This window comes from Scyliorhinus canicula, chromosome 24 (assembly GCF_902713615.1).
Source record: "Scyliorhinus canicula chromosome 24, sScyCan1.1, whole genome shotgun sequence".
Lineage (NCBI taxonomy): Eukaryota > Metazoa > Chordata > Chondrichthyes > Carcharhiniformes > Scyliorhinidae > Scyliorhinus > Scyliorhinus canicula.
Window position 1 is genome coordinate 20,081,163 of NC_052169.1, and position 18,567 is coordinate 20,099,729.

Consider the following 18,567-nt stretch of genomic DNA (forward strand, 5'->3'; position numbering starts at 1 on the left):
CCTCGGGCTGTCACTGGTGGAGGTTTGGTGTCTGCCCCCTCGCACTGTCACTGATGGAGGTTTGGTGCCTGTCCTCTCGCGCTGTCACTGGTGGAGGTTTCGTGCCTGCCCCCTCGGGCTGTCACTGGTGGAGGTTTGGTGCCTGCCCCCTCGCACTGTCACTGGTGGAGGTTTGGTGTCTGTCCTCTCGGGCTGTCACTGGTGGAGGTTTGGTGTCTGACCCCTCGGGCTGTCACTGGTGGAGGTTTGGTGCCTGTCCCCTCAGGCTGTCACTGGTGGAGGTTTGGTGCCTGTCCCCTCGGGCTGTCACTGGTGGAGGTTTGGTGTCTGCCCCCTCGGGCTGTCACTGGTGGAGGTTTGGTGCCTGTCCCCTCGCGCTGTCACTGGTGGAGGTTTGGTGCCTGTCCCCTCGCACTGTCACTGATGGAGGTTTGGTGTCTGCCCCCTCGGGCTGTCACTGGTGGAGGTTTGGTGCCTGCCCTCAGACGCTGTCACTGGTGGAGGTTTGGTGCCTGCCCTCTCGCGCTGTCACTGGTGGAGGTTTGGTGTCTGCCCTCTCGCGCTGTCACTGGTGGAGGTTTGGTGTCTGCCCCCTCGCACTGTCACTGATGGAGGTTTGGTGCCTGCCCTCTCGCGCTGTCACTGGTGGAGGTTTGGCACCTGCCCCCTCGGGCTGTCACTGGTGGAGGTTTGGTGTCTGCCCCCTCGGGCTGTCACTGGTGGAGGTTTGGTGCCTGCCCCCTCGCACTGTCACTGGTGGAGCTTTGGTGCCTGTCCCCTCGCGCTGTCACTGGTGGAGGTTTGGTGTCTGCCCCCTCGGGCTGTCACTGGTGGAGGTTTGGTGTCTGACCCCTCGGGCTGTCACTGATGGAGGTTTGGTGTCTGCCCCCTCGCACTGTCACTGATGGAGGTTTGGTACCTGCCCCCTCGCACTGTCACTGATGGAGGTTTGGTACCTGCCCCCTCGGGCTGTCACTGGTGGAGGTTTGGTGTCTGCCCCCTCGGGCTGTCACTGGTGGAGGTTTGGTGCCTGTCCTCTCGCGCTGTCACTGGTGGAGGTTTGGTGCCTGTCCTCTCGCACTGTCACTGGTGGAGGTTTGGTGTCTGCCCTCTCGCGCTGTCACTGGTGGAGGTTTGGTGCCTGCCCTCTCGGGCTGTCGCTGGTGGAGGTTTGGTGCCTGTCCCCTCGGGCTGTCACTGGTGGAGGTTTGGTGTCTGCCCTCCCGCGCTGTCACTGGTGGAGGTTTGGTGTCTGCCCCCTCGCACTGTCACTGGTGGAGGTTTGGTGTCTGCCCCCTCGCACTGTCACTGGTGGAGGTTTGGTGCCTGCCCCCTCGCACTGTCACTGGTGGAGCTTTGGTGTCTGCCCTCTTGCGCTGTCACTGGTGGAGGTTTGGTGCCTGACCCCTCAGGCTGTCGCTGGTGGAGGTTTGGTGCCTGTCCTCTCGCGCTGTCGCTGGTGGAGGTTTGGTGCCTGTCCCCTCGGGCTGTCACTGGTGGAGGTTTGGTGCCTGCCCTCTCGGGCTGTCGCTGGTGGAGGTTTGGTGCCTGTCCCCTCGGGCTGTCACTGGTGGAGGTTTGGTGTCTGCCCTCCCGCGCTGTCACTGGTGGAGGTTTGGTGTCTGCCCCCTCGCACTGTCACTGGTGGAGGTTTGGTGTCTGCCCCCTCGCACTGTCACTGGTGGAGGTTTGGTGCCTGCCCCCTCGCACTGTCACTGGTGGAGCTTTGGTGTCTGCCCTCTTGCGCTGTCACTGGTGGAGGTTTGGTGCCTGACCCCTCAGGCTGTCGCTGGTGGAGGTTTGGTGCCTGTCCTCTCGCGCTGTCGCTGGTGGAGGTTTGGTGCCTGTCCCCTCGGGCTGTCACTGGTGGAGGTTTGGTGCCTGCCCCCTCGGGCTGTCGCTGGTGGAGGTTTGGTGCCTGTCCTCTCGCGCTGTCGCTGGTGGAGGTTTGGTGCCTGTCCCCTCGGGCTGTCACTGGTGGAGGTTTGGAGCCTGTCCTCTCGCACTGTCACTGATGGAGGTTTGGAGCCTGTCCTCTCGCACTGTCACTGGTGGAGGTTTGGTTCCTGTGCTCTCGTCATGTCTACAGATGCTGCAGGAAAGCCAGAGATCCAGCTCAGGAGAAGCATCGTTTGTTCACCCGAACACCCAAAAGGCAGCCTCTTAAAAAAATATCTTTTATTCTCCTCCTTTTCAGATTTTCTCCCAAATTTACACCCACCAACAATAAACAATAATCAGTAACAAATATGTCAATCCCCATATCAATAACAACGATCCCATCCTCCCACCAAACCCCAGACGTTAGCCCGCATGTTCACATAAACAAATGACAACGAGGAATCAGGAATCACCCATAGTCACCATTAACACACACAGCCTCCTCCTTTTCTCTCTCTCTCTCTCTCTCTCTCTCTGTCTCTCTGTCTGTCTCTCTCTCTCTCTCTCTTCCCCCCCCCCCCCAAAACTAATGTTCAATGTCATCCAGTTCTTGAAAGTGCATAATGAATAATGCCCATGAATTGGAGAACCCCTCCATCCTTCCCCTCAGTTCAAATTTAACCTTCTCAAAAGTCAAGAATTCCAACAGGTCCCCCCGCCATGCCAGGGCACAGGGTGGAGAGGCTGCTCTCCAACCCATCAGGATCCGCCTTCGAGCAATGAACGAGGCGAAGGCTACAACATCTGCCTCCGCACCCGTTACCATCCCTGGCTGGTCTGACACCCAAAATATGGCCTCCTGGGGGCCCAGGTCCAGTTTCACGCGCACCACTTTAGAGATTACCCTAAAAACCTCCTTCCGATAATCCTCTAGCTTTGGACAGGACCAAAACATATGAACGTGATTAGCGGGGCAACGTTCACGCACATCTTCTACTCCTTCAAAGAATCGCCTCATCCTCGCTCACGTGAGGTGTGCTCTGTATACCATATTCAGCTGTACCAGCCCCAACCTCGCGCACGAGGTGGAGGCGTTTAATCTTCGGAGCATCTCACACCAGAACCCCTCCTCCATATCCTCTCCCAATTCTTCCTCCCACTTTGCTTTGATCCCTTCCAGTGGTGCCTTCTCCTCTTCCAAAATAGCTCCGTAAACAGCCAACACTACCCCCTTCTCCAGTCCCCCTGTCGTCAGCACCTCCTCCAGCAATGTGGAGGCCGGCTCCACCGGGAAGCTCTGTATCTCCTTTCTAGCAAAATCTCAAGCCTGCATGTATCTAAACATTTCTCCCTGCTCCAGCCCATACTTCGCTTCCAACTCCTTCAATCCTGCAATCCAACCCCGAAGAAACAAATCTTTTAGTGTCTTAATCCCCTTCGCCTCCCATTCCTTTAGAACACACTGGTATTCACATGACACGACTTCCAGGTTCCAAAGTGCTTTACCGCACATCATGTACCTTTGAAGTGTGGTCACTGTCGTAGGAAACCTACGCACAGCAAGCTCCCACAAAGAACAACATGATAATGACCAGATTATCTGTTGATTTGAGATGATCTCTTTGAGTGATGTTGATTGAGGGATAAACATTGCACAGGACACTGGGGCAAACTCTCCTGCTCTTCTTCGAAATGTTGTAATGGGATTTCCTCTTGCAGGGGCCGCTATGGATGAATTAAGTCGGGTGTTGTCCTCCAGCTTTGCAGTCTCTCAGGACCTGAACAGCATTGCCGCTCCCCACCCACGTCTCGCCCAGTACAAAATCAAATCCAACACACAGGAGCAGGCAGAGCGCAGGCGGAAACTTCTGGAAATCCAAAAATCGTAAGTCACTGGGTTGAAGGAAAGCAATGACGTCAATAATAATAATAATAATCGCTTATTGTCACAAGTAGGCTTTGATGAAGTTACTGTGAAAATACCCTAGTTGCCACATTCCGGCGCCTGTTCGGGGAGGCCGGTACGGGAATTGAACCCGTGCTGCTGACTTTGTTCTGTAGTACAAGCCAGCTGTTTAGCCCACTGTGCTAAACCAGCCCAATTGCAAATTCTGGGAGGGTTTGGTGTTCACTCGCGCTTCTGCTCTATCCCCCCCCCTCAGTTGATGCAGTTAGTGCACCATCCCATAATAACGGTAATGAGTCAATTCTCCACGTTCTCATTTACCTGGGGTTTTGGCAGATATTAAGGGAGGGGTAATAATCGGATTGCTTTCTGTCTGTTTCCTTTGGCTTGTAAGCTCACCTGGCAACAGATTAGCTGATTTATTGGTGACCTGTTGCCTCAAAGCGTCTCCCAATCTAGGTACAGAGTGACCTAGGCGACAGGGTTCCCATAATGCCAATCGAGGTGGGCAGGGGTGGGGGCCACCGTTGTTCAGCCTCAGCTGCAGTACTGCCCAGTTCTGGGTGCCTCACTTCAGGAAGGACGTAAAGGTTTTGGAGAAGGAGCAGAGGAGATCTCCTGGCATAGTTCCGGGGACACTCGGGATTGCAGTTACGTGGAGAGAAGCTGGGATTATTTTCCTTGGAGCAGACCTGAGGGAGGTGTGCAAAATCATGAAGGTTTGAGGTAGAGTGCATCGAAAGAAACTGTTTCCATTAATTTAAGGATTGATAAGCAGAGGGCACAGGTTGAAGGTATTGGCATAAGAGCCATATATGACATAAAGACGCTGAGGAAAGGGCATCATGGTGGCGCAGTGGTTAGCACTGTGGCGTCACGGCGCCGAGGTCCCAGGTTCGACCCCGGCTCTGGGTCACTGTCTGGAGTTTGCACATTCTCCCCGTGTCTGCCTGGGTTTCACCCTCGCAACCCAAAAGATGTGCGGGGTAGGTGGATTGGCCACGCTAAATTGTCCCTTAGTTGGAAAAAAATAATAATTGGGTACTCTGAATTTATTTAAAAAAAATAGATGACATAAAGACAAAGGTTTTTACACAATAAATGGTTAGGATTTAAAATGCAATGCCTGAGCGGGTGGTTGGGTACAAATTTAACAATAGCCTTTAAAAGGGAATTGGGCAAATACTCCAGAAGAAAGAAATCGCAGGGAATTGGGGGTTGTGCCAACTAAATTGCTCTTTGCAAGCACTGGCACAGACTCGATGGGCTGAATGGCTTCCTTTGTGCTGTGCAATTCTATGATATGTACTCCAACAGAAATGAGCAGTCCGATGTACCTCAGCAATCATGACGTTGGTCTCTGCTCTCCTGACCTTGGCAGGAGAACGCAAATGAGGAGTCAACCTCCAGGGAACTGGTTGCTGCAGAAGGCTAGACGGTGCCCTTTCACCTCCAGGCCCTGCTTCAAATCCAGCCCATGCTGATGATGCTGACCCCATCCAGATGGTAGATCCAATTCAGGTGGGAGCTATAAAATAAATGGCAGAACCATCAGGAGCACAGAGGCACAGAGCGATCTGGGTGTGCAGGTCCACAGATCCTTAAAAGTGGCAGCATAGGTGGAAATGGTGGTAAAGAAAGCATATGGCATGCTTGCCTTCACAGAGCGAGGTATCGAGTATAAAAACTCGAAAATTATGTTATAATTGTTTCGGCCATATTTGGAATACTGTGTCCAGTTCTGGTCACCGCACTACCAGAAGGACGTGGAGGCTTTGGAGAGAGTACAGAAAAGGATGTTGCCTGGTATGGAGGGTATTAGCTATGAGAAGAGATTGAATAAACTGGGATTGTTCTCCCGAGAAACACGGAGGCTGAGGGGGCGACCTGATCGAAGTTTATTAAATTATTAGGGGTATGGATAGGGTGAACAGTTGGAGGCTTTTTCCCAGGGCGAAATGACAATTTCAATGGGGCACAAGTTCAGGGTGAGGGGGGAAAGGTTCAGTGGAGATGTGCGAGGAAGTTTTTTTACACAGAGGGTGGTGGTGGCCTGGAATGCACGGCCAAGTGAGGTGGTTGAGGCAGATACGTTAGCGACCTTTAAGACTTATCCGGATAGACACATGAACAGACAGGGTATAGAAGGATACAGGCAGTTTGTCTTGTTCAGACACTTGATCGGTGCAGGCTTGGAGGGCCGAAGGGCCTGTTCATAGAACATAGAACAATACAGCGCAGTACAGGCCCTTCGGCCCTCGATGTTGCACCGACATGGAAAAAAAAACTAAAGCCCATCTAACCTACACTATGCCCTTATCATCCATATGCTTATCCAGTAAACTTTTAAATACCCTCAATGTTGGCGAGTTCACTACTGTTGCAGGTAGGGCATTCCACGGCCTCACCACTCTTTGCGTAAAAAACCCACCTCTGACCTCTGTCCTATATCTATTACCCCTCAATTTAAGGCTATGTCCCCTCGTGCTAGCCACCCCCATCCGCGGGAGAAGGCTCTCGCTGTCCACCCTATCTAACCCTCTGATCATTTTGTATGCCTCTATTAAGTCACCTCTTAACCACCTTCTCTCTAACGAAAACAACCTCAAGTCCCTCAGCCTTCCCTCATAAGATCTTCCCTCCATACCAGGCAACATCCTGGTAAATCTCCTCTGCACCCGTTCCAAAGCTTCCACGTCCTTCCTATAATGAGGCGACCAGAACTGTACGCAATACTCCAAATGCGGCCGTACTAGAGTTTTGTACAACTGCAACATGACCTCATGGCTCCGGAACTCAATCCCTCTACCAATAAAGGCCAACACACCATAGACCTTCTTCACAACCCTATCAACCTGGGTGGCAACTTTCAGGGATCTATGTACATGGACACCGAGATCCCTCTGCTCATCCACACTACCAAGAATTTTACCATTAGCCAAATATCCCGCATTCCTGTTATTCTTTCCAAAGTGAATCACCTCACACTTCTCCACATTAAACTCCATTTGCCACCTCTCAGCCCAGCTCTGCAGCTTATCTATGTCCCTCTGTAACCTGCAACATCCTTCCGCACTGTCTACAACTCCACCGACTTTAGTGTCGTCTGCAAATTTACTTACCCATCCTTCTGCGCCCTCCTCTAGGTCATTTATAAAAATGACAAACAGCAACGGCCCCAGAACAGATCCTTGTGGTACGCCACTCGTAACTGAACTCCATTCTGAACATTTCCCATCAACTACCACTCTCTGTCTTCTTTCAACTGTGCTGCATTGTTCTTTATCACATTGTCCACTACCTGTATGGGCCCAATGTGAAATAATTCCGGGACATCCCAGTACAGTTCCTAACTGGCACGCTGAGACCCACGGCATCTGTGATTCAACACGGGGCGAGACACCCCAGGGTGGCAACAAGGAAGTTCTGCTCTGCATCTAACTGTGTTTCACCTGACCCGACAGTCCTTGCTGCTTATATTGGCTGACTGCAACTCAACAGTTGATTAACATAAATAAACTAAATGGGAGGGGTGAGAAGAAGAGGGAGCTAGCCTCCTGTGCTGATGGGCAGAATGTTGTTAACAACTGGCTCAGTGATAAATTCAGATAGATTAAATTGGTAAAGGTAGCCACAATGCAGAACTGGCCCCATCTATTTGTGCTGCACAAAAGGCTGTTGCATAAGATAAAGGTGCATGGCGTTACGGGTAACGTATTAGCATAGATAGAGAATTGGTTAACTGACAGAAAGCAAAGAATGGGGATAAACAAGTGTTTTTCTGGTTGGCGATCAGTGGCTAGTGATGTGCCTCAGGGATCAGTGTTGGGTCCGCATTTGTTCACAATTTCCATAGATGATTGGAGTTGGGGTCCAAGTGTAATGTGTCAAAGTTCGCAGATGACATTAAGATGAGTGGTAGATCCAAGTGTGCAGAGGACACAAAAGTCTGCAGAGGGATATAGATAGTTTAAGTGAGTAGACAATAGTCTCGCAGATCTAGTACGATGTTGGTAAATGTGAGTTATCCATTTTTGGAGGAATAACCGCAAAATGGACCGTTATTTAAATGGTAAAATATTAGAGCTTGCTGCTGTGCAGAGGGACCTCAAAATAAGCGGGAGCAGATTTAGGACTGAGTTTAGGAGGAACCTCTTTGCCCAAAGGGTTGTGAATCTGTGGAATTCCAGTGAAGCAGTTGAGGCTACCTCGTTAAATGTTTTTAAGGTAAAGGTAGATCGATTTTTGAACAGAGAAGGAATAAAAGGTGAGCGGGCAGGTAAGTGGAGCTGAGTCCACAAAAGGTTCAGCCATGATCTTATTGAATGGTGGAGCAGCCTTGAGAGGCCAGATGGCCTACTCCAGCTCCTAGTTATGTTATCTCTATGGCGGATTGGGTGGTGGGGGCTATGATCTTGATCAAGGGGCCAATTTCACCCATGCTTTAGGTACAGGTGGATTCATGGGCAACTCTCTGACTGTTCAGCTGTTTCTCGACCAGTTGGCCTTGCCCTTTGGTGGAGGGGATTGCGATTACTGCTGGAGGGATGATTAATCTGTCCAATTGCATAATGGGCTCGGCTTTTGAATCTCCCGTTACAGCAGATAATTGAATCCCCACAGGCACATTAACTGAAAGCGAAATGGGATTGTTTATTTAATCGATCAAGTCTTGGCCCTCGTCCTGGTGAATGAGCAGGATCGCGCGGAAATGCCACCATCCGCATCTTAAATGCGTAAAGCTATTACTGCTGATTGTAACTCAATTGGCCCCTGAGGACATGTCCCCATTAATGGCTGCCTCTCTAGTGGCAGAGCTTTTATTTGGTACTGCCCTCTGTTATTAAAAAAGAAGAGAGGCTTGCACTTATGTAGTGCCTTTCATACCTTGGTAGATCCGAAAGCACTTTACAACCAAGTAGGGAGTGGCACAGTGGTTAGCACCGCTGCCTCAAGACGCCGAGGATCCGGATTCGATCCCGGCCCCCGGTCACTGTCCGCATGGAGTTTGCACATTCTCCCAGTATTTGCGTGGGTCTCATCCCCACAACCCAAAAATGTGCAGGGAAGGTTGATTGGCTAAATTGCCCATTAAATAGGATAAAAAAAAGAATTGGGTACTCTTAAAATTATATTTTTTTAAAAAGAAGAAAAAACAATGAAGTACACTTGAAGTATAGTCACTCTTGAAATGTAGGAATTGTGGAGCCTGTTTGTGCACAGCAAGATTTCACAAATGGCCATGTGATAGAGACCAGATGATGCTTCAGTGATGTTGCCTTGCTTCTGACAAGATGAAAGGCAGACTGATGTTTTGGGAGTGCCCTCTTGAGCTGGATTTTCTGCTATTTTGAATGAAGTACTGGGAAGGTGCTGCGCTGTCGGAGGTGCTGCCTTGGTGAGAAGTTAACACAAAACTAGGAATTAGGAGCATAAGTCAGCAATTCAGCCCTTTGAGCCTTCTCCGCCAATCAATCAGATCCTGGCTGATCTCATACTGGTCTCAAATCCACCTCCCTGCCTGGTCCCCATATCCTTTTAACCCATTAAAAAAATCAGAAATATATCTATCTCCCTCTTGAAACCATTTAATGATTCAGACTCCGCCGCACTGTTGGGCAGCTAGTTCCACAAATATTGCCACCCTCTGCGAGAAGTAGTTCCTCCTCATCTCAGTTTTAAATCTACCGCCTCTCAACGTATATCTGTGACCTCTTGTTCTAGATTTCCCCACAAGGGGATCATTTGGTCTACATTTACTTTATCAATCCCTTTTTAGTATTTTACATTCCTCGATCAGATAACCCCCCCACCCTTCTAAACTCCGATGTGGAGATGCCGGCGTTGGACTGGGGTGAGCACAGTAAGAAGTCTTACAACACCAGGTTAAAGTCCAACAGGTTTGATTCAAACACAAGCTTTCGGAGCGCAGCTCCTTCCTCGGGTGAATCAAACTTCTAAACTCCAGCAAGTATAAGCCCAAACTGTTTAATCTCTCCTCGTACGTCACCTCTTTCATCACCGGAATCAATCTGGTGAACCTCCTCTGAACTTCCTTCAATCCTTCCTCAAAGAAGGAGACCAAAACTGGACACAATACTCCAGATGTGGTCTCATCAACACCCTATACAATTGCAACAATACTTTTCTACGTTTATACTCCAGTCCTTTTGCAATAAATGCCAACATTCCATTTGCCTTTCTCATTACATTTTGTAGACAGACTCTGTGATTCATGAACAAAGACGCCCAGAACCCTCTGCCCAGATACATTTTGAATCTGCTTTCCATTTAGATAATAATTTGCCTATTTTTTTCAGCCAAAATGGATAACCTCGCAATTATCCACATTAAACTCCCTCTGCCAAATTTTGGACCCATCATCCTTTAGTGGACATAAAAGATTCTACGGCGTGGCCTCAAATGAATAGCTGGAGATCTCCTTGTTGTGCTCGTCAATATTGATTCACTTAAAATTATCCGGTCGTTAGCGCATCACTGTTGACGACGCTTCAAATGTAATCCATTGGATGGAAAGAGCTTTGGAATGTCCTGAGGTTGTGAAAGGCACGTTACTAATTATCTGGGTGTTGTATTTGAGCACCGTCCTGTACCAAATTCAACACTGCTTTCTTCTTCTGCATTAAAGGCAGCGATTGAATTATGTTAACCACGCAAGGCGCCTCGCTGAAGATGACTGGGCCGGCGGCGAGGACAGTGAGGAGGAATCGGATGAACATGGCGACATGGAAGTTGAGGTGGCAAAGAAGAAGTTACCCAAACGTTACGCAAACCAGGTCAGGAAATGTTCCAAGTCACTCGCCAAGTGTGTTGAGGGAGGAAAGGGATTGTTTCCAGTGAAGTCGCAGAGACACGCATCAATCTGCAGCAGTTGGGTTGTTAGTTCATCTCCTGGGCTAATTTTGAAAAATCAGACGAGGTGAGGAGAGGTTGTAATAGGTTTTAATGACTAGACCTGAAGAATGCCCATGGAGGCAAAGCCCAGTAATAAGAATAATAATCTGAGGCTTACATTAACACTGCAATGAAGTTACTGTGAAAATCCCCTAGTTGCCACATTCCGGCACCTGTTTGGGTACACTGGGGGAGTTGCACTCTTCAGGAAATTTCGGAAGGAAAATTGGATGTGGGAATGAGGGTTCTTCCCCGCCACCTGTATCGGCCTACCCCCATTTGTATCGGACTCCCCCTCCATCTGTTTCGGCCTCCGCTCCTACTCCATCTGTATCAACCTCCATCTGAATTGGCCTCCCTCAGTACGCAAGTTCTTAATCGGCTGTGAAGGGCGGGGGAGTGGGCCTAGGTAAGGTGCTGTTTCTGCCGGTCAGTGCAGGCTCGATGGGCCGAATGGCCTCCTTCTGCACGGCAGATATTCTATGATTCTACAGTTTGTTCTCGGTAGAACCACTTGTTAATAATTCTGTGAATTACGAGGATATACTGTACTGGAAACTTGATTTGACTTCTAGTTGCACTTTTCCTCAGCATCTCAAAAGGACAATTTCTTTTACGTACAAGAATGCCAGTGGGTCTTGTTTTATAGATGTTCAAGTCTGGTTTCTGTCGAAGTTTAAGTGTTCTGTCGAGACCTGTTTAATCTTTCCTGATGGTAATGACCTCTAGATTTTGGTATCAACCTTGCGAATCTTTCCGGTATATTCCCCTGTGACTCTAACCCTTGTATCACAGGAGACCAGGACTTATGGACAGACTAGTCCGGCCTTAACATACGAATATGCAGATGAATTGGGAGCAGGGGTAGGCTGTTCGGCCACTCAAGCCTACCCCGCCATTCAGCATAACCTGATTGTGGCCTCGACTTCACACTCTCACTTTACCCCTAAGCACTGTGTCCAATTCTGGGTACCACATTTTCAGAAGGAAATGAAATGAAATGAAAATCGCTTATTGTCACGAGTAGGCTTCAACGAAGTTACTGTGAAAAGCCCCTAGTCGCCACGTTCCGGTGCCTTTTCAGGGGAGGCTGGTACGGGAATTGAACCGTGCTGCTGGCCTGCCTTGGTCTGCTTTAAAAGCCAGCGATTTAGCCCAGTGTGCTGGATGTAAAGGTTTTGTTGTTGCGTTGTTCTCCTGAGGAAAGCGAAGCTTGGGAGAGTTTTTGATGGAGGTGTCCAAAATTGTCGGAGGTGTGAATAGTGTGAATAGCGAGAAACTGTTCCCCTTGGCGGAAGAATGGGGGATCAGAGGGTGCTGGTTTAAGGTGATTGCAGACAACAGGAAGAAAAACCTTTTCACTCAGCGAGTGGCTAGGATTTGGAATGCACTTCCCGGGAGTGTGCAATGGAGGCAGATTCAATCGAGGCTTTCAAAGGTGGATTGGATTGTTTTCTGAAGAAAAACATTGGCAGGGCTGTGGGGAAAAGATGGGGGATGTGAGTTGATCTTGCAGAAAGCCAGCACGGACACTTTTGTTCCCATAGTTCTGCTTCCTGCCTGCAGGTGGCAGTGTCGTCCTGTCTGAATGGTATAGTGCATTTTGGCACCTTTTCCATCATGTCAACTAACTTGGAGGGACTGAAAAGCGGGGCTTGAATGTGCCCTAAAGTGATGGGATTTTAATTCACTTGTGCAGTTCACCACCCCAGACCCCTATGCTGGACTAGGAAAATAAATTATTTTCACATGTCAGTTAAATTAACAGCTTCTCCCTCTTAATTTTGGGGACAACTGACTTAGGTTTTCACAGCAACTTTCATGTTCTCAAAGTGTCCAATATTTCAGTAGCATTCTCCCCGTGTCTCTGTGGGTCTCACCCTTACAACCCAAGGATGTGCAGCGTTGGTAGATTGCCGACGTTAATTGCCCCTTAATTGGGGGGAAAATGAACTGGGTACTCTAAATTTATTTTTTAATGCATATTCCAATAGAATCCCTACAGTGCAAAAGGAGGCCATTCAACCCATCAAGTCTGGACTGACCCCCTTAAAGAGCACCCTGCCTAAGCCCAATCCCCTGCCCCATCCCTGTAACCCCACCTTGGACACTAAGGGCAATTTATCATGGCCAAACAACCTAACCCGCACATATTTGGACTGTGGGAGTAAACCGGAGCACCCGGAGGAAGCCCACGCAGATACGGAGAGAACGGGCAAACTCCACACAGTGACCCAAGGCCGGAATGGAACCCAGGTCCCTGGTGCTGTGAGACACCAGTGTTTGTCGCCCTGGAAAGATGTTCTCTGAGGTGTTCCCTGAGGGTGGTAAAACTAAAAGTCGGAGAAAGCTTTTGAGCAAAAGCAGCAAAAAAGGTAATTGGAGGGCAGCATGTGGCCCTGCTGCCTCACGGCGCTGAGGTCTCGGGTTCGATCCCGGTTCTGGATCACTGTCCGTGTGGAGTTTGCACATTCTCCCCGTGTTTGCGTGGGTTTCGCCTCCACAACCCAGAGATGGGCAGTGTAGGTGGATTGACCACACTAAATTGCCCCTTCATTGGAAAAAAAATGAATTGGGTACTCTAAATTTATAAAAGAAAATATATAAGAAAAAGGAAAGATCATTGGACGCCGATAAATTTAGAGCACATAGGTCATTTTTTCCAATTAAGCGGCAATTTAGCGCGGCCAATCCGCCTCCTCTGCACATCTTTGGGCTGTGGGGGCGAAACCTACGCAAACACGGGGAGAACGTGCAAACTCCACACGGACAGTGACCCAGAGCCCGGATCAATCCTGGGTCCTTGATGTCAGAGGCAGCAGTGCTAATCGCTGCTCTACCTTGCCGCCTGGACGAGTGCAGCTACAACGTCTGTAAGGTCAGAGGGGAACCCATTTTGTCGGAGGGCGGCGGCAATAGAGCACGTTGCCCAGTACGGAACCTTCTGTACAATATTGATGGTTGACTCATCCACGTGAGTCCGAAGTCCCACCATAAACGAGTTGCGTGACCAGGGTTTGCTCAACATTGTTTAACATGTGGCTTTACTCATTGTTTAGCATGGGTCTCACAGCCTCACTCTAGCTTGTTTGCTCTGAAGCAAACTGTGCTTCAGTACCCCACCACTAGGTGTCACTTTGAGCAACGGATTCCGAACCAAAATCCTGCGGCAGTCCACATGAAATAGATGAAATGAAAATCGCTTATTGTCACGAGTAGGCTTCAATGAAGTTACTGTGAAAAGCCCCTAGTCGCCACATTCCGGCGCCTGTCCGGGGAGGCTGGTACGGGAATCGAACTGTGCTGCTGGCCTGCTTGGTCTGCTTTAAAAGCCAGCGATTTAGCCGAGTGAGCTAAACCAGATCATGAAGTAAGTAAATTAAATGGCAGTGTGCCCCCATCTCCACCAGGACAGCATACAGTACATTGTAAATGAGGAGGGCCCCCCCCCCCACCACCACCACCACCACCACCACCACCCCCACCCACCCACCCAGTGTTCGCTTTCACTGTAGGCCCCAGGGAGAAAATCCATCTTAATTTCCCCATGGCCATTTGGGTCAGAGTCGACTCTTCCGTCCTCAACCTTCGGATGAAATGTTAAACCAAGGCAATGTTTGCCCTCCCGGCATTGTTAAAACATCCCGTGGCGCTGTGTTGAAGAAGAGCAGGGGACCTACCCCTCCCTGTCCTGGCCCATATAGGTCATGTGTGTGCGAGCTTGCTGTGCGCAAATTGGGCTGCTGTGTTCGTTACATTACAACAGTGACTACACATTAAAAATAAGGCACTACGGGACATCCTGAGGTGGTGAAGCTTCGTCGGATTGTGATTTAATCCACCCATGGGCAAAATGGCGGCTGCCCTCCAGCGCGTCAGTGAGGACCCAGAAGGAACAGACTCAAAATGGCCTTTCTCTGAGAGTCAAAGGAGGCCAGGCACTTACTCATGTACTCTCACGCTCATTTTGCACAGCCATTGTACGATTAATGATACATTCACAATCTGTACTTGTTTGATGCACATTTAGGTTTTTATTCACGTACGTAACTTAGGAAATCACTGCAGGTCTTTAGTACTTGGCTGTTGGCGGTGAGAGTGCTGAGGTGTCACAAGTGTGGTCAGAGGCAGCTTGTTGCTGCTATTAGTCTGGTTTGGGATAGGGGCCCAGCAGTTGGTTGGGTTGGCAGAGGCCTGTGCTATCTTCACTATGCCAGTGGGTGGGTGGACCGTTGCACTGGGAGGAGTTTGCATTGAATGGGTCTTTTCCAAGAATAGACCCTGGCCAAGAATAGGCAACACTTGATAAATTGGCACGCTCCCCCTGTGGGGTTTTGGAGTATGAAATGATTACAGAAACATATCAAGAAAGCTTAAAATGGCGTTATGTTCGCCCCAGCGAGTGAAATTGGGAGGGAACATTCATTGGAAAATATCTCGTCTAATCTTTTGGTTGGCCGCAAGGTCAGCACTTATTACCCATCTCCAATTGCCCTTGGACAAGGTGAGAGATACACCCACAATACTGTTGGGAGGGGGAGTTCCAGAATTATGACCCAGTGGCAGCAAACGAGCAGTGATATAGTTCCGAATCTGGATGGTTGAGTTGGTTGTGTTATTACAAATATCAAAGTTAATTAATTTAGGTAATTAGCATATTGTTACAAGATGCTATCCTCATTAGAACATGGAAATTGTCTTTGGGAATAGGTGATAAACACTGTAGAATTCAGATTGGTGAGCAAGACAAGCCCTGCAACACAAACCCACCTGTGAATATCTAACAAGTATTCATTAAACACTCCAATTGTGTTATCCATACATCCACTGCTCTTGTTGATCCAAGCAGAGGTCACGGAATTGCCTGTTGCAGTCAAAGAATACGAGTAGTGTTATGGGCCAGGGTTTAGAGAACCCCAAACTGTATTCACCTGACCCACAACTATTAATAGATTGCAGTATGGGGAGCACACGGCCCACTCTCCAGGTGTGGTACAGCACAAATGGAAAAGTATTTTTTAAAGCAAAACAATGTTTATTCCATGAACTCAAGTTAACCTTTTTAAAACATGCATCTTGGCAACCATTAATTCAAATACAACCCCCAAAGAATGCAACACTACGTAATGCTTAAGCTGTCCTTTTAACATCCATACGACTTAAAAACAAAACCTTCAACAGAAGCACATCAGGTTAAAGTCACTACTGGGAACATGTATAATTCTGAATTCACCAAATGATCAAGAGATCGTCTTTTCATGGCAGAGAGAACAGCAGTACAGCTGCTTTGTCTGGCTTCAGCTCCAACACTGAAAACGAAGCGAAAACACATCCTGCGGCAAACAGCCTAAAACGAAAGTAGAAAGCTGACAGACAGCCCAGCTCCACCCACACTCTGACATCACTGATAAACATGCATCTCTCAAAGGTACATTTCTTAAACACCCATTTCTTAAAGGTACTCTCACATGACAGTAGATACGCAAAGCTTTCACCATGATCTGTGCATTGCCTGGCTTCTTGTGCTGTCACCCTGGGACATATCCCCAGGTGTGCCCAAAAATCATAAATATCAATGTTTCAAAAATCAGGAACACCTTTTCCACGCCACCAACATGCGAAGAGATGGTTAATATGTTTGTTGTTAACTGCACACTGCAGTACAGGAGAGATGAGTGTAGCTTTTTTCTACAAATCTTGGCAGCATTTGGGAATGTTGAGACACAAAAGAAGAAAAAATTGCCCGTAAATGATCCGAAAGAGGAAAGTCACCAGTTGGACATTTTCCTGCTCCGTATTCCAACATTTGGCACAAGTTGCAGTAAATCATCACTCTGTCGGGATCGAGCACTGCTCCCAATAGACAGATTTATGGTTGTATCAGGGAATGGAGGGATATGGAGAACAGTTGAGAAAGTGGATTTGGGCAGAAGATCAACCACAATCATACTCAATGGCGGAGCACGGTGGCACATTGGGCGGCATGGTGGTACAGTGGTTAGCACTCCTGCCTCACAGCGCCAGGGCATTGGGACTGTGATAACTCTTCATAAACAAATGGATTCCAGATGTCACTTGCTCTTAAATGAGATGTCTGTACCACTTGCAGCAGGTTCACCTCAACTCCATCTGGATTTCGATACATCAGAGAGCTTTGATGAACATGGCAGGAGGAGCACTCTCGCTTCAAGCTGCTGTTTCCGTCCGAAACAAGTTGCTGAGTGACACACGGGAGTGGCTCGAGGAATTCTTCCCATTGTACCGTCTTTCTCTCTGCGCTGGCCTAGCCTTCACTTGCTGGCTTCCCCATGTATCAGGGATTAGGAACTTGGCAGATTGGAGATTCTTGGTGAAAAGCCGTCTCTGATACAATTTTCTTTGAAGAAAAGAACCTCGGGCACCTTCCAAAATCTCAAATTCCCAAAGTGCTTGGCAAACTGCCTGGTTTAAATTTCAAACAAGGCTTGACAGTTAATGGCAGTCACCATCAACTGGTGCATTCTCCAAGGCAGTGCCTCTACATTTGAAGTGGGATTTCAACCAATTTGCACACCCAAGCAATGAAAATGAAAAATGAAAATCGCTTATTGTCACAAGTAGGCTTCAATGAAGTTACTGTGAAAAGCCCCTAGTCGCCACATTCCGGCGCCTGTTCGGGGAGGATGGTACGGGAATCGAACCGTGCTGCTGGCCTGCCTTGGTCTGCTTTCAAAGCCAGCGATTTAGCCCAGTGTGCTAAACCAGCCCAATGTGATTAATGATCTGATCATCTGTTTTCGTGCTGATGATTGGGGGATAAATATTAGCCAGAGCATCGTAGAGAGCTCCCCTGCTTTTCTTCTTCAAAATAGTTCCATGGGTTCTTTCACCTGCATCCAAAAGAGCATTGAGGGCTTTGGTTCAGCATCTCATTTGGAAGCCAGTGCCTCCGACACTGCAGCACTCTCCCAGTGTTTCACTGAAGTGTCAGCCTAGATTTAGTTTGTGCTCCGCTCTCCAGAATGGGCCTTCAACCCAACACTTTCTGACCAGATCCGAAGCGAGAGTGAGGTGAACCATCACAGACACACCGGAAAATAAAGTTGTCATTCCTCGGCGGGAGAGTCACTTGCGGTGACCAGGTTGAACAGAAATGTAAATTTGTTTTGTAATTCAGTTGGAGAAACAAAGGTTTCCACAGAGGAGGCCTGAAGATAACATTCCCAGAAGTTACTGTAAGATCTTTGCGTGATCATTTTTACGAAGACTCCCTAACAGTCAGCACTGGAGCTGATTTTTACTTGGTCTTACATTTATTTGCAGAGTTTTTTTTATAAATCTAGAATATCCAATTCATTTTTGTTCCAATTAAGGGGCAATTTAGCTTGGCCAATCCACCTAGCCTGCACATCTCTGGGTTGGGGGGCGAAACCCACACAGGCACGGGGAGAATGTGCAAACGCCACACAGACAGTGACCCAGAGCCGGGATCGAACCTGGGACCTCGGTGCCGTGAGGCAGCAGTGCTAATCCACTGCGCCACCGTGCTGCCATTTATTTGCAGAGTTAAACATTACAAGCACACACCTCCTAACCCAACCACACTACAGTTTCCATGAGTGTTTAAGTGTAATGCCCACACCTGCATACAATTAACATTTCCAGAGGTGAGTGCAGGTGTAGAATGCTGATCGCAGAATTGGCCTCCGCTCCCCTCCCGGCTCCCCTTTATTGGTCCTCCTGGACTCTTGATAAAAGTAGAATGTTTTGCAAACGCTCAACAGGTCTGACAGTAATGTGGAGAGAGAAACAGTTAACCTTTCAGGTCGATGATCTTTCATCGGCCGCTTACTCTCTGCCCATTCTGTTCAACATACCAATGTTGG

General features: G+C 48.6%; 1 protein-coding gene across 2 annotated transcripts in view; it reads left to right on the top strand.

Moving 5' to 3' along the window:
• ptpn9a (protein tyrosine phosphatase non-receptor type 9a) overlaps positions 1-18,567 on the top strand; it is a 277,337-nt gene that overhangs the window by 4,427 nt on the left and 254,343 nt on the right. For both annotated transcript variants that reach the window (XM_038784520.1, XM_038784523.1), the window contains exons 2-3: positions 3,601-3,766; positions 10,437-10,584. In XM_038784520.1, the coding sequence (XP_038640448.1) occupies positions 3,609-3,766; positions 10,437-10,584 (306 nt within the window). In that variant the 5' untranslated portion in view covers positions 3,601-3,608. The remainder of the gene's footprint in view (positions 1-3,600; positions 3,767-10,436; positions 10,585-18,567) is intronic.